The following is a 14864-nucleotide window of genomic DNA, read 5'->3' on the forward strand; positions in this document are numbered from 1 at the left end:
TTTGGCAAGTTTTGTTCAGCTGTGAATATTAGTAGTGTTCAGTGTGTCACATAGATGAATACAGTACTCCCCCGATATTCACAGGGATTCCATTCCAGGAACCCTTGCGAATTTTGAAAACCGCAAATGCAGTTTTTCACCTGTCAAAAGGCAGGGGAGGCAGGAGAAGGCAGCTGGAGCACCAGCGGGTGAAGAAAATCACTCGCAGTCTGCTCCGACCGCCTCTTCATGTAGTAAAGTTGGGCTACACCAATCAGGAGCTGCTTTGACATGCAGCTCCTGATTGGTGTAGCCTGACTTTACTACAGGAAAAGGTGGTCAGAGCAGACTGCAAATGAGTGAGTCCGCGAACTGCAAATTTGCAAGGGAACACTGTACTGTCTATCACAGGGGTGTCAAAGTCCCTCCTCGAGGGCCGCAATCCAGTCGGGTTTTCAAGATTTCCCCAATGAATATGCATGAGATCTATTTGCATGCACTGCTTTCATTGTATGCAAATAGATCTCATGCATATTCATTGGGGAAATCCTGAAAACCCAACTGGATTGCGGCCCTCGAGGACCGACTTTGACACCTGTGGTCTATCAGGTGTGGTCGAGAACCACTATTCTAGTCTTACGTAAGTGTGCTACTGTGTAAACAAAATTAACTTGAAAAGAGAAATTTATCTCTCAACAGAAGTGCATTTCATTTTCATACAAAATTTTTTTGGGGGGAAGGACGGGTCAAAAATATTTATCCTTTCCAAAAATACTAGAATTAGGAGGGCATGCGATGAAGCTACCGAGTAGCAGGCTTCTTCATTCATCATATAACTGAACTCTGGAATTTGCTGCAGGAGAATGTAGTAAAAAGGTTTGAATAATTTCCTTAAAAAGTTCATAAGCCATTATCAATATGGCTTTAGAATGTTCACTACTTATTCTTAGGATAAGCAACATAAAATCTGGGGGAGGGGGCGGGTCCCTTGGGATCTTGCCAGATCTTATGGCCTGGATTAGCCACTGTTGGAAACATGATACTGGGCTTGATGGTGTTCTTATGTAAACTAATATTTGGAAGCCAAACATTCTGGAACTCTGATTTCTGACAAGTTTTAACTGCATTTTATGTGGCAACAAACAACTAGTACTTTTAAAGAATAACTGCAGGCCAGGACAACAACATGTCTAAAAAGCCTTTCAGTGGCAATAAGTAAGCCGACAGTAAAAGTAACCGAATCCATGGTCAGGCCTGCAAAAGGGATTCATGCACTCCAATAAAATCATATGTGAAGTTGACACTTTATGACCTGTTCCCCTACCAGGAACATTAAAGGAAACCTGCATCCAGTTATACGTATACCAACACATCCATCAATACCTCGCTTCCTTCCCTATTCCACTTCTCCCAGCGTGAACCCCCACCCTCCCCCCCATCCCTACAGCGCCGGACTCCTCACCTTCGTGCTTTTCTCGTCCATTTTAACACCCGCTTCTACACAAACGCTTCCCCCTTCTTCCCTTCGTCTTACGCGCCACAGCGTATTGCGTCGGCAGTCTACGTCTTACGTCTCCGCCGCCGCCTCCTCGCCCTCACGTTAGCACTACCAATAGCTGTCGTCTGGAGGCGCATGCGCATCCGATCACGCGGCTTGGACGCCAAGGTCCTCTGGGACAGCGCGCGGCGGAAGTGCTGCTGGGTGACTCGAAGATGCGGCGTGACTGTGGCGAAAGTTTTGTGAGCGGCAATGTTAAGTAGGGGAAACTTGCTGTCGTCGTGGGCTTGACGATGAAAAAGGTAACAACATAGTCGGGATTTTATTTTTTTGTTCAAAACCTTTTCATATTCCCTTTAGCCAAAAGACCTATCGCATCTTGTTTGCTGTATAATTCATTTATTTATTCAATTTTCTATACTGTTCTCCCAGGGGAGCTCAGAACGGTTCACATGAATTTATTCAGGTACTCAAGCATTTTTAGTATCTGTCCTGGTGGGCTCACAATCTATCTAATGTACCTGGGGCAGTTGAGGGGGGGGGGGGGGAATAAGTGACTTTCCAGGGATACAGGGAGCAGTGTGGGTTTGAACCCTCAGCCTCAGGGTGCTGAAGCTATAGCTTTAACCACTGCACCACTCTAGAAATCAAAATGTAGCAAAACTGAGCCAAGTATAGGACAGGCAAGCCATTGTGGCATCACTGATGAGATTGGCTCTTATTGGTAGAATGAGCATTATGATGTCACAATATCAGCTCTGGTTATCAGAGACTGAAACTCTAAACGCTATTTATTTATTCAATTTTCTATACTGTTCTCCCAGGGGAGCTCAGAACAGTTCACATGAATTTATTCAGGTACTCGAGCATTTTCCCTTTCTGTCCTGGTGGGCTCACAATCTATCTAATGCACCTGGGGCAATGGGGGGATTAAGTGACTTGCCCAGGGTCACAAGGAGCAGCGTGGGTTTGAACCCACAACCTCAGGGTGCTGAGGCTGTAGCTTTAACCACTGTGCCACACTCTTGATTAATAATTTTAAAAAACAAACGTATATAGAGGAAGGAAGCGTGTGTACAGTTACAAGGTTAAAGCAAAGGCCGATGTAAGGATATTAAGCACGCATGGTAAATCTTTAGCCCAGACCGCTCCTCCCCAGTTAACCTTTAGGCCCTTTCAGTAATCATGATCACCGAACACCACCCGTCATGGAAAAATGTACTTTAACTGTCCACCCTCCCTGTAGGTAAAAAGCAGAAGCTGATACTTCATCAAATTTTTGCAATTGTCAGGGTATATTACAGGTATGCTTTGACTACAACACCACACTGGCCCCGGCTGAACCAGACAGCCCAGCTATTTCTGATGTCCTGGTCCTAGAACAATCAGCAAGCATCATCTGCTTACTAAAGGTGATGAGTAAATCCAAATATATAAATAAAACTAGCTGCAAAATTGCTTAGTTTCAAGAAAGAGAATTTAACACTCGTTCTGATTTTGCACATACATCTCAAAGGACTCAGGTATTAGTTGTCTCTGACTGAACATACTCAAATCAGTGCTGCAAGTTCAGGAATGCACTAGGATAGGGACTGTCAGAAATCCAGACCTAGACATGGTGGTGCCTTCCTCTCCCCCTCCCCCCACTCCTTCCTCATGTCACACTTGCACCCCCCTTTCATTCCTCTTTAAATCTTCACCAACTCGAGCAAATTCTCCAGCCTGCTGCTCACACCAGCGTTGGTTTTCCCTCTGATGTCACTTCCTGGCCCCACAACCCGGATGTGATTTCAGAAGGGAGCCAGGCTGTTGCAAGCAGCAGTCTAGAGTAGTTGCTTGCACAGGTGAAGATTTAAAGAGGTACCAGGGGTGGAAAGGAGGGCACCAAAGTGGTGGGGGGGGGGGGAGAGAGGTGCTGGCACCCCTATCAAGATGGCACCCGGGGTAAGTACTTTGAAATAACTGAGGAGTTAGCAGCTCAGTTCAACAGAGAGGATGACAAAGCAAACATAAGGATTGTTCTGTTCGGTGGTAATGAACCAAACTTTTGGGGAGGTTTTTGTTTTTTTTTTAGATGCTTCAGAATTGCTAGAAACACATGATGATGACGACGGATAAGGACCACTTGGTTCACCCAGTCTGGCTCTTTGTGCCTGCCTACTCTGCTGTCATGGATAGAAAGATCTTTCTAGAGTTCTAGTATTGTTCTTCCCTACCGATCTCCCCATTGCTCCATCTTTATGATCCATGCATATGCTTGAATATTACTAATATTTTAGCTTCCAGTTGACCACTATATTTTTTGTTAGAAAAAGTATGGGAGTGCTTTCTTTTCTGAGCTTTCGTCTCATGTCCTTAAACTTTCCGTTCTATATAAAATGCTTCCTTCTTAATATTTGGATATTTGTATCACATTTCCTTTTTTCAAGAAGTGCATCTTTAGCTCATAAACGATCACCTGAACTCCTTGGCAAAATCATGTTTTTTCAGCCTCCACATGCTTAGGAAAGTTAGATCCTATTTCCACCAAAAACACTTTACCGTCCTGGTACAATCCATCATCTTATCCAAACTCGATTACTGTAATGCCATTTACCTGTGCCTAACAAAAAAAAGTCTTCACAGACTCCAGCTCATCCAGAATACTGCGGCCAAATTGATTTTTGCTAAACGCAAATTTGATCATGTCTCCCCCTTACTTACCAAGCTTCACTGGCTCCCTGTACTTTCCAGAATTCACTTCAAATGCTCCTGTCTAGCTTTCAAGATAATTCATGGCATCCTTCCGCCACTAATCCCTCTATCCTTCCTCGCCCAAACGCCTGCTACCACCAGATCCGCCCACAGACATAAACTATCCTTCCCCTCTCTACGTGGCATCCCCCACGCAGGCAAACTGGGAAGATCCCTCCTCTCCAAAATCACGGGCCTTTGGAACGATCTCACTATCCCGCTGCGAAACCTGGGCTCCCTCCAGCTGTTCCGGAAACAACTGAAAACCTGGCTTTTCTCTAATATATAACATCTCCTTCCTACTTCCCACTTTTCATATGCCCTTGTAAACTCTCTCTCCCCTCTTCTTGTATTTTTAAGCTTTGTAAACCGTGTCGAGCTCCGCTTCCGTGGAGATGATGCGGTATATAAACTTAAGGCTTAGTTTAGTTTAGTTTAGTTTAGGAAAGTAGAGAATCGGTTTATAGTTTATTTATTTGTATCCCGGGTCACAGCAAAATACAAATATAGTAAAAGTCACATACATAGCAACAATCTCAACCATCATAAAACATGACAATAACATCAAGCCTCCTAAAAGTCACAAGAAGGCTACCAGCACCTTTCCTAAGCACATACTAATTCAGATCCCATATTTCATCCTACAGAAAAGATGTTTTTTCAATATTTTCTTAAAACTACTCAAATGTGTCTGTCGTCATATGTATCCTGGGAGCTTATTCCACTCTTGGGGACCCACACAGGAAAACATACTAACTTGAGACGCCACCAACGGCAATTGCTTCACAATTGGGATGCATAAGTCAGCATGAGTCACTGAACACAGTGTGCGCTGTGGTTCATATGACTGAATGCTATCCATCAAATACCTCGGTGCCTGATTATGAATGCAAAGATACATTTCCCACTTTCCAACTACTTCAAGATCTACTTTCCAGTCTCCTGCAATAAACAGTATTGTCTGCACAATTAGCGCAACCTTTCTCAAAACGAACCGATTGAGCTCATCGGCAGAAAATGGGCAGGACTGGTTTTCAGAGGTGGCATTCACACTTAACTGTTTGACCACCTGAAACAACTCTCGTAGATGATTCTCTGCCCCATTTATTTTGTCCCGGAAAAAAAGTTTGTCATGCCATTTGCTCATGCACTTAAATTCAATCAACTTTAGTTGATATTTCTCCTTCACAATATCAGATCTAACTACGCCATTCGTGCTCTATCTTTCGCAGTTCTCTATGAAAAGCTTTCAATTCTGGGGTCCACCACGGCTTATTTTCATGCGTCTCCCTTACAGCTACATCATGCAACGGTGCTACCGTGTCCAAAGCTGTCTGTAATGATAACTGCCATTCACCTTTTGCAGCCCTAGTGTTACCCACAGTGTGACTTGATAACTAGCACTGTGATAAGTCACTTAACATAATGATACATTGATTTTTCCAGATCTGCAGTCTAAATCGGTGGTTCTCAACCCAGTCCCTGGGATACATCCAGCCAGTCAGGTTTTCAGGTTACCACAACAAATATGCATGAGATAAATTTGCATGCACTGCTTCCAGTTGTGTGCAAATCTATCTTATGCATATTCATTGTGGCTGTCTTGAAAATCCTGACTGACTGGGTATGTCCTAAGGACTGGGTTGAGAACCCTGCACTCACTGGAACCTTTCCTCAAAAATTTAGCTCAACCAGAGTTTAAAAATTAATCTTAATGGACTGGAGATCGATGTACCTGTTGAGCAACTGAGAATGTGGCTGTATGATCAGTGCAATGAGAGAAAATTATTTGGTCTCATCTTATGCAGAAATATGCACGACAATGATTATTTCTTGTGCTGTTTAAAAATTTTTTTGCTTTTTAGACTAACAAAAAAAATGTTGTCATTTTATTTACCAGGAGTTTTCACATGGAACATTACCTGGGATGAAGAGTCTATAACACTATATAAGAATTATTTGCGCAACTGTTGTATGCAGATGTTTTGTGATTCTCTTTCTACTGTGCATTTTTATATTAACATCTGTGCATAAATATACCTCAAATATATGATAATATGGCATTCCAATTTAACTTTGCCATAGATGAGACTGAAAAATTGGAACACGTCTGCAAAACAGATGGAAGTCTGAGTGACTTACTGATGGACAACAAAGAGGAATCTTTAAAGCCAAAAAGAACATTCTTAACTTCTGATGAACTATGCATCAAATCCCCACACAACCAAGAAATGAAAGAATCAGAGTCTGCAGAAAAGCAAGCCTGCTTGAAAATAGCTAAAGAGCATAGTGTGCCGGGAGATATCAACAGAGTACTGGAAAATAAAGTTGTAGAAGTTATGCCAGGTCTGCAATACGTCAATGTTTCTGTAGTCGAAATGACACTGGCTGATAATGACACACATGCAGAAGACATAGTATCCAAAACTGTTTCTTCTCAGTCCGACCTAATCGCTGGCATTTATGAAGGAGGGCTGAAGATCTGGGAATGCACTTTTGATCTTTTGAATTATTTGGAGGATAAAGATGCTCAGTTCACTGGCAAAAAAGTGTTGGATCTTGGCTGTGGAGCAGGGCTACTGGGCATTACCGCATTAAAGCGAAAAGCAAAAGAAGTTCATTTTCAAGACTACAACAGCACCGTCATTGATGAAATAACTCTGCCAAATGTGTTGCTTAACTGTGGTACGGAGGAAGAAGGCTGCAGCCAGGAAAACTACAAACCAGGCTCAAAGAAATGTCAAAAAACTGTCAAAAATCAAGGCATTCTGCCTATGTGCCGATTTTTCTCTGGTGAATGGTCACAATTCAGTCAGCTAATTAAAAATGAAAAGTATGATGTAATTCTCACCTCAGAAACTATTTACAATAGTAATTATTACAGTGTTTTACATAACACACTTTCTGCATTATTAGATAAGAATGGACTTATCTATCTGGCTAGTAAAGCACATTACTTTGGGGTTGGAGGTGGTATTCATCTGTTTAAGACATTTGTACAGAACAGAAATATATTCAGTGTTAAAACTGTCAAGGTTTTTGATGAAGGACTTCAGAGGTTCATTATTGAAATGTCTTTTAAGAATTTTGGATAATGTACTCAGTGACGGAAATTATCTGAGAGTGAGATTTACTAAAGTGTGCTCTTGCATTAATGCATATTCCCCCTCCTTTACTAACGTGTAGTGCTAGTTTTAACGCTAGCTACACGTTAGTAAAGGAGGGGGATTATTAGGAATTAGATTCCGTTGCATGAAATTGGATCCACAGTAAAAAATGTGTTTTAGTGCATGTTAACACGTGCTAGCAAGATAGTGTACTTTAGTAAATCTAGGGACCCTTTTACTAAAGCTTAGTGTGCACTAAGGCCCCGATTCTGCAAAGTGCATCCCGATTGTAGGCAGCTGTAGGCGTCCTACAGCTGTCTAATCAGCCAATAAGGAGGCACGTTTTCTAAAAAAAAAAAAAAATGCTACCCAGGCAGTTCGCCCATATTGAAAGCACATCCGGGAGCCTAGGGAGACCTGCAAGCCCGCCTAAGGCTAGGCGGTAGCCTTAGGCGAACCTAGGCGGCTCTCCCTAGTAGAGCGGGAAATGCTTACTATGTAAGCCAGCAAAATGTTGGCCTACATGGTAAGTAGACGCGGCCGCTATACTTAATCACAGCAAGGGATCTCCCTGCCACGATTAGTATAGCGGCCACGGCTAAGGCCACCAGTCTTCCCTCCCCCCGACGATCGCGGCAGGAGAGTGCCAAACCCTTCCTGCCCACAGAACCCACGATTGCCAGCAGGAAGGTGCTCAACCCTTCCTGCCGGTAGACCCCTCCCCACCCCATCCCCGACGATCATGGCAGAAGGGTGCCCAACCCCTCCTGCCCACAGAACCCACGATCGCCGGCAGGAAGGTGCTCAACCCATCCTGCCGGTAGGCCCCCCCCCTCTGAAGATCACTGGCAGGAGGGTACCCAACCCCTCCTGCCGGACTCTCCCCCATCAAACCTCCTCTGTCCAAATGAGGTGGGCCCGCGCCTCCCCTGCCCAACCCACAGGATCCTAGGGCCGGATTGGCCCAGGCGCCTAAGGCCCCTCCTATGGTGTCTGCAACATGGACGTTGGTTACAGAATCGGGTTTAGTTTGGGCGGGGTTTGTTCCGATTCTGTATAGGTCTCCCAGGACGGGTGTCCTATACAGAATCCGGGCCAAAATGCCATGTGGCCTATAGGTATAAAATAGAACATGCAGCATTTAGCACATGCTAATATCCATTAGCATGGGTAAGCTTAGTAAAAGGGTCTCTTAATTCAAAATGTGATGTTTTCAAAAGTTTTTATCTCAACAGGGAAGTGGGAGAGATCCTTTAGAGACACACAGTGTTTCTAATGTGCAAAATTCAGAGATGTTTTTTTTTTTTTATTAGAAATAAAAATAAATTGGCTTGGCAAAGATTAATACCTGTCAAGTTGGTTGAATATGTCTTTTATTTTTTTATTATGAAAATAAAACTTATATGGGACAAATACTTCCAAATGGTTGGCTACTATTATATTCTAAATTTAGGCCCTCCTTTTATCAAGCTGCTTTAGGATTTTTTATCGCCAGCCACTACGGTATAAGCTCCAATGCTGCTAGAATTTCTATGAGCATCACAGCTTTTACCGCAGCGGCTGACAATAAAAAAACCCTAATGTGGCTTGATAAAAGGGGGCCTTAATATTGGCCATTGCTAGTGATATGCATTCATTAACAGGTCTTACAAAATTAAGAGCCACTTTACAAAGCTGCAGTAGCGATTCTCCCACAACAAATGTACCAAACCCTATTCAATTCTTCTAATTCAATAGGCACATCATTCTTGAAACTGTGGGTTGTGTAGCTCTGATTGTGAGATCTGATGTAGGGAGCCTCATATTTTTCTGCTCCGCCTCCCATCACTCTAGGCTATCCTGTAATTCTTCAGTTTTACTCTCTACACGCAAGATGGTAGGAGCCTGTCTGTTCTGCTTGTGTTTATTTTCCCTTTAATTTCAGGTTTTTTATCCAGTTATGAGGCTGTTCAGTGCTGCGAAGGATCCCAATTATTGGACATCTCTGGCTGCAAGAGAACACAGATTCTGAGGGCAGTAGTCTGTAACCAAGAGGCAGCCTGCTTTGCAGGGCACTTGCTTGGCCAACCTGCACTACCAGTCCAGGAGTTCAGGGAACGTTCCCTTGTTTAGACCGGAGAGAACACAGGATAATATATGGGAAGCTTTCCCATTATGTAGATGGGAACCCTGCCATGAAATTGCTAGAAACCTAACACTAAGGTTTTAAAGATAGCCCGTTTTTGATTGGAAGCCAATGTACTTCACCCAAAACAGAGGGGTGAAGGGCTGATTTTTTTCTAAAGCCTCACAGTGGTATTTTGAATTTTCTGTAGTAATTGTAGATCTTTATTTGGTAGTCCTGCAAATAAGCCATTACAGTAATCCATGCATGACAACACAAAGGCATATAATAGTTGGATGAAGTCAGCTTCGGAAAAATATCTTTGCAGTATTTTCAGTTGTCGCATATAGTAGAAGGAAATGGACACTACTTTAGAGATATGGGATGATAAGATCAATCCAGCATTCAGTATTACACCCAGACTATAGACCTGGTCTGTAGCTACTAGGGTTGTATTATCCCAATTAAGGGAAGGGCGAGTAAACTCGCAAGTGTCTCTGCGAACCCATAGCAGTTCTATTTTTGAGGAATTTTGTTTTAATTTGTTGACATCCATAAGAACTGCCATCTCCGGATCAGACCTTTGGTCCAGCAATCCGTACATGCGGAAGCCCAGCCAGGTGTACACCTGGCATAATTTTAGTTACCCATATCACTCTACGCCTCTCGTAAGGAGATGTGCATCTAGTTTGCTTTTAAATCCTAGAACAGTGGATTCTGCAATAACCTCCTCTGGGAGAGCATTCCAGGTATCCACCACTCGTTGCGTGAAGCAGAACTTCCTGATATTTGTCCTGGACTTAGCTTCAGTCCATGTCCTCTTGTCCGTGTCACATTGGGCATTGTAAATAATTTTTTTTCCTGCTCTAGTTTGTCGATTCAGTATTTTGAAAGTCTCGATCATATCCCCTCACAGTCTCCTTTTCTCAAAGGAGAACAATCCCAGTCTCTTAAGTTGTTCCTCGTATTCCAAGTTCTCCATACCTTTTATTAGCTTCGTTGCATGTCTCTGCACCCTCTCCAGCAGTTTTATATCCTTCTTTAGGTTGGGAGACCAATGCTGGACACAGTATTCCTAGTGTGGTCTGACCATTGCCCTATAAAGTGACATTATAACTTTCTCCGATCTACTTGTGATTCCTTTCTTTATCATGCCTAATATTCTAATTGCTTTCTTTGCCGCTGCCGCACATTATGCCGACGGTTTCAGGGTCCTGTCTATCAGTACACAGAGGTCCTTTTCTTGTTCACTCTTACCTAGAGTTGCACCTGACATTCTATACTCGTGTTCCTTGTTCTTTCTGCCTAAATGCATTACTTTGCAATTTTCCACATTAAACTTCATCTGCCATTTCTCCGTCCATTTCTCTAACTGACACAAGTCACTTTGGAGTTCCTCGCTCTCCTTCTGCGATCTGATTGCCCAGTATAGCTTTGTGTCATCTGCAAACTTGATGATCTCACTGGATGTTCCTTCTTCTAGGTCATTGATGAAAATATTAAATAAGATGGGCCCAAGTACCGAGCCATGGGGCACACCACTAGTCATTTTCTCCCTGTCTGAGAACTTCCCATTTATGCCCCTCTCTGCTTTCTGTTCTCCAGCCATTTGCCTATCCATCTTAGTATATCTCCTTCTATTCCATGGCTTTGTAGTTTCCTGAGAAGTCTTTCAAGTGGAACCTTGTCGAACGCTTTCTGGAAGTCCAAGTATATTATGTCCACCGGTTTTCCACTATCAATTTGTTTGTTCACGGTCTCAAAAAAATTGAAGTAAATTTGTCAAACATGATTTCCCTTTCCTGAAGCCATGTTGACTGGCTCTCATCAGGTCGTGTGTATCCAAGTGCCGGACTATGCTATCTTTAATCAGTGCTTGAACCATCTTTCCAGGGACAGACATAAGACTCACAGGTCTGTAGTTGCCCAGTTCTCCTCTTGATCCTTTTTTGAAAATTGGCATGACGTTCGCTATCTTCCAGTCGTCTGGTATCTGTCCAGTTCGAATTGTCAAGTTTTTGCAAAAGCTCTCCGATTTCAACCTTCAGTTCTTTTAAGACTCTCAGGTGAATTCCATCAGGTCCAGGGGTTTTGTCGCTTTTATGATTGTCGATCTGGTAGTATATCTGGTACAAGTCCACTTCTACTGTGGTGAGGCTGTCCTCTATTACTACTTTGAACACTTTCACTGCTTCCGGTATTGTTGCGGTGTCCTCCTTCGTAAAGACAGATGCAAAGAAGGAATTTAGTCTGTCTGCAATTTGTTTGTCTTCCTTGATGTACCTTTTTCTTCCCTGGTCATCCCGTCCCACCGCCTCTTTTGCAGGTTTTTTTCCTTTTACGTATCTAAAGAAGGGCTTGAAATTTTTGGCCTCTTGCGCTATTTTCTCCTCATAGTCCATTTTGGCATCCCTCACCGCCTTGTGACATTTCTTCTGATCATCTTTGTGTTTGTTCCAAGCTTCGGTTGTTTTCGTGCGTTTCCATTTTTTAAAGGAGTCCTTCTTTTCTTTTATGGCTTCCTTCACCTCTCTAGTAAACCATGCCGGTTCTCTTTTGCCTTTAGTTTTCCTTTCTTTGGAAATCCATGGAATGTAGAGATTTTTTGTGCTTCCGTGATAGTATTTTTCAGTAGGGACCATGCCTGATCTACCGTTTTAACTTTGTCCATCTTTTTCTTGAGCCGTTGTTTCACCATGGCTCATGCTATTGTATCTTCCCTTTTTAAAGTTTAAGGTCATGGTTAAGGTTTTGGTACGTTTCCCTTTCCCGATGTCAAGTTTAAAGTTGATCATGTTATGATCGCTCATCCCCAGTGGGACTGTGACTTCTACTTCTTTTGTCGGTCCCATAATGCCATTTAGAACCAAGTCCAAGGTGGCGTTTCCTCTCGTCGGCTCTCCCACCATTTGTTCCAGGAAGCAGTCCCCTAGCGCTTCCAGGAACTTGGCCTCCTTGCCGCAGTTCGAGGTTCCCAGGTTCCAGTCTATCCCCGGGAAATTGAAGTCTCCCATGATTATTACATTACCTGTCTTACATTCTTGTTTAATTTCCTCTATCATTTCTGAGTCTGTCTCCTCCGTCTGTCCTGGGGGTCGATAGTAAAGGCCAATTTTTGTGTCTGCACCATTGTGTCTAAGAATCTTGATCCAGAGGGACTCCACCAGCTTCTCTGTCCTTTCCGACGTAGCCTCTCTAACAGTTTCTACTCCATCCTGAACATATAGGGCAATACCTCCACCTTTCTGCCCTACTCTATCTCTTCTGTATAGTTTGTATCTCTGTAGTACTGTCTACCATTTGTTTTCATTATTCCACCATGTTTTTGTTATGCCAATGATTTCCAGTTCATCGTGTCTTGTCTCTAATTCTCCCATTTTGTTTCTCAGACTTCTAGCATTCCTATACATACATTTGAGTTCTCTTTGTGTTACCTTCTTGGACTTTCTAAGCTTAGCAGTCTCTACTGTTTCTTCCATGATATCCTTTTCTGCTCCTGCGTTATCGTCCTTATTTGCTTTGTGGTCGTCCCCTCCCGTGTCTGAGTAATTGTCCGTAGTTCCTCCTTCTGAGCATCCTGTCGCCTGGGCCATCGACTGGTGGTCGACTGTCGGCTTTCCCCTGTCCTTTAGTTTAAAGCCTTCTCAATGGCCCTCTTCATGTTGCCTGCCAATACGCTTGCTCCTTCCTTGTTGAGGTGCAGTCCGTCCTTTCTGTAGTATTTGCTTTTTCCCCAGAACACCGTCCAGTTGCGCACGAAGTCAAAGCCTTCCTCTTCGCACCATTGTCTCATCCAGGCTTTAATATCTGACCTTAGCAGGACCTTAGTTTTTCCAGCCCAGCTTTATCTTCCGGGATGTGCCCAGATGATGTATATTATCTGCAAATGAATGAAAGTTATTCCATAATTTGAGGTGCTATCAATAGCTGGTCTAATATATAGGTTGAAAAGCAGTGGGGATAACAACGCATCTTGAGGTACTCATATTTTGATATTCTAGGTTTTGACAGAGTGGAATTCATTAGAACACTCTGCTGTCTTTGTCTATAATTGACCTGAACCACGGTGTTTTTAATCCCTAGTTCAGCTAATCTAGATAGCAGGATATTGAAATCTAATTAAAGGCAGCACTCAGTCAGATGGTTCAGTGTGAGGTATCCTTGGAGGAAACTATTGAAACAGGATATTTAGAGAGTCCTGGTAGAGAGGTTCCAATAATGGTGAAAGAAAGCCAGGAGGGTTTAAGAGGAAGGCAGAGTAAAAGACTCAAAAACACAATTTGAAGTGACTGTATGCAAATGCTAGAAACCTAAAAAATAAAATAGGAGAGTTAAGAGTATATAGCACTGAATGATGAGATAGATATAATAGGCATCTTTGAGACCTGGTGGAAGGAGGCCAATCAATGGGACACTGTGTTACCTGGGTACAAATTATATTGCAAGGATAGAGCAGATCAAATTGGAGGGGGAGTTGCGCTATATGTTAAAGAGGAAATTGAATCAAATAAAATAAACATTCTGCATGACATAGATAGCACTGTGGAATCCTTATGGATAGAAATTCAATGTGTGAACGGAAGGAATATAAAGGTTGGGTTATACTACCATCCCCCGGGACAAAATGTGCAGACAGATGAAGAAATGTTTTCAGAGATTAGGAAAGCTGGAGAAATGGGCAACACTATAATGATGGGTGATTTCAATTACCCCAACATTGACTGGTTAAATGTTACATTGGGGAGTGCTAGGGAGGTAAAATTCCTAGATGTCATAAATGACTGCTTCTTGGAGCAACTGGTTCGGGAACTGACGAGAGGGGCTGCTATTTTAGATTTGCTCCTTAATGGAATGCAAGACATAGTACAGGAGTTAACTGTGTTGGATCCGCTGGGAAACAGTGATCATAATGTGATCAAATTTGAGCTGATACAGGGAGTAACGTTGCAAAAGAAATTACTGTAGGGGCATTTAATTTGCGAAAGGGTGATTATGATAAAATAAGGAAAATAGTTAAAAAGAAGCTAAAAGGGTTAGTTGCAAAGATTAGGACTGTAATACCAGGTGTCACCCCCTACATTTACTTGAAAACTTACCTTTTTCTCAATTTTTTCGATTCAGAAGAATTTGCAAGACTGATCAAGATTTCAAAAGGAACTCTTAAGAAGTTGATGAAAGAACTAACCGACAGAGGGTATAACAAAAGAACACTGAAGAGGGCGTAATATAGAGCTAAATGTAGTCATAGAGTTAATTTGTTATTTTATTCAAACAACGGAGATCCTGCTATAGATTCCAATTTACAAACTCTGGTTATATGCAATACTCCAATGCTAGCCCCACTCTAGCCGGTATCATTAAAAATCATTGGAAAATCTTACAAACTCATCCTACATTTCATGACACAAAACTGTGAGGATGCAATCTTAAGGACATAAGTCCT

General features: G+C 42.6%; 2 protein-coding genes across 5 annotated transcripts in view; one reads left to right on the forward strand and one right to left on the reverse strand.

Moving 5' to 3' along the window:
- The window catches only part of HAUS1 (HAUS augmin like complex subunit 1), a 43354-nt gene extending 41762 nt beyond the window's left edge, over window positions 1-1592 (reverse strand). For both annotated transcript variants that reach the window (XM_033935135.1, XM_033935126.1), the window contains exon 1: window positions 1442-1592. In XM_033935135.1, the coding sequence (XP_033791026.1) occupies window positions 1442-1462 (21 nt within the window). In that variant the 5' untranslated portion in view covers window positions 1463-1592. The remainder of the gene's footprint in view (window positions 1-1441) is intronic.
- Window positions 1558-8106, forward strand: METTL18 (methyltransferase like 18). Of its 3 annotated transcripts, none has more exons than XM_033935095.1 (2): window positions 1558-1779; window positions 6111-8106. In XM_033935095.1, the coding sequence occupies exon 2, from the start codon at window positions 6268-6270 to the stop codon at window positions 7303-7305; it is 1038 nt and encodes a 345-aa protein (XP_033790986.1). In that variant the 5' UTR covers window positions 1558-1779; window positions 6111-6267; the 3' UTR covers window positions 7306-8106. The 3 variants fall into 3 exon arrangements, with proteins under 3 accessions (XP_033790986.1, XP_033791005.1, XP_033790996.1); XM_033935114.1 differs by having other exon boundaries at window positions 6296-8106; XM_033935105.1 differs by lacking the exon at window positions 1558-1779 and adding an exon at window positions 2768-2889.
- The last annotated feature ends 6758 nt before the right edge of the window (window positions 8107-14864 follow it).

This window comes from Geotrypetes seraphini, chromosome 1 (assembly GCF_902459505.1).
Source record: "Geotrypetes seraphini chromosome 1, aGeoSer1.1, whole genome shotgun sequence".
Lineage (NCBI taxonomy): Eukaryota > Metazoa > Chordata > Amphibia > Gymnophiona > Dermophiidae > Geotrypetes > Geotrypetes seraphini.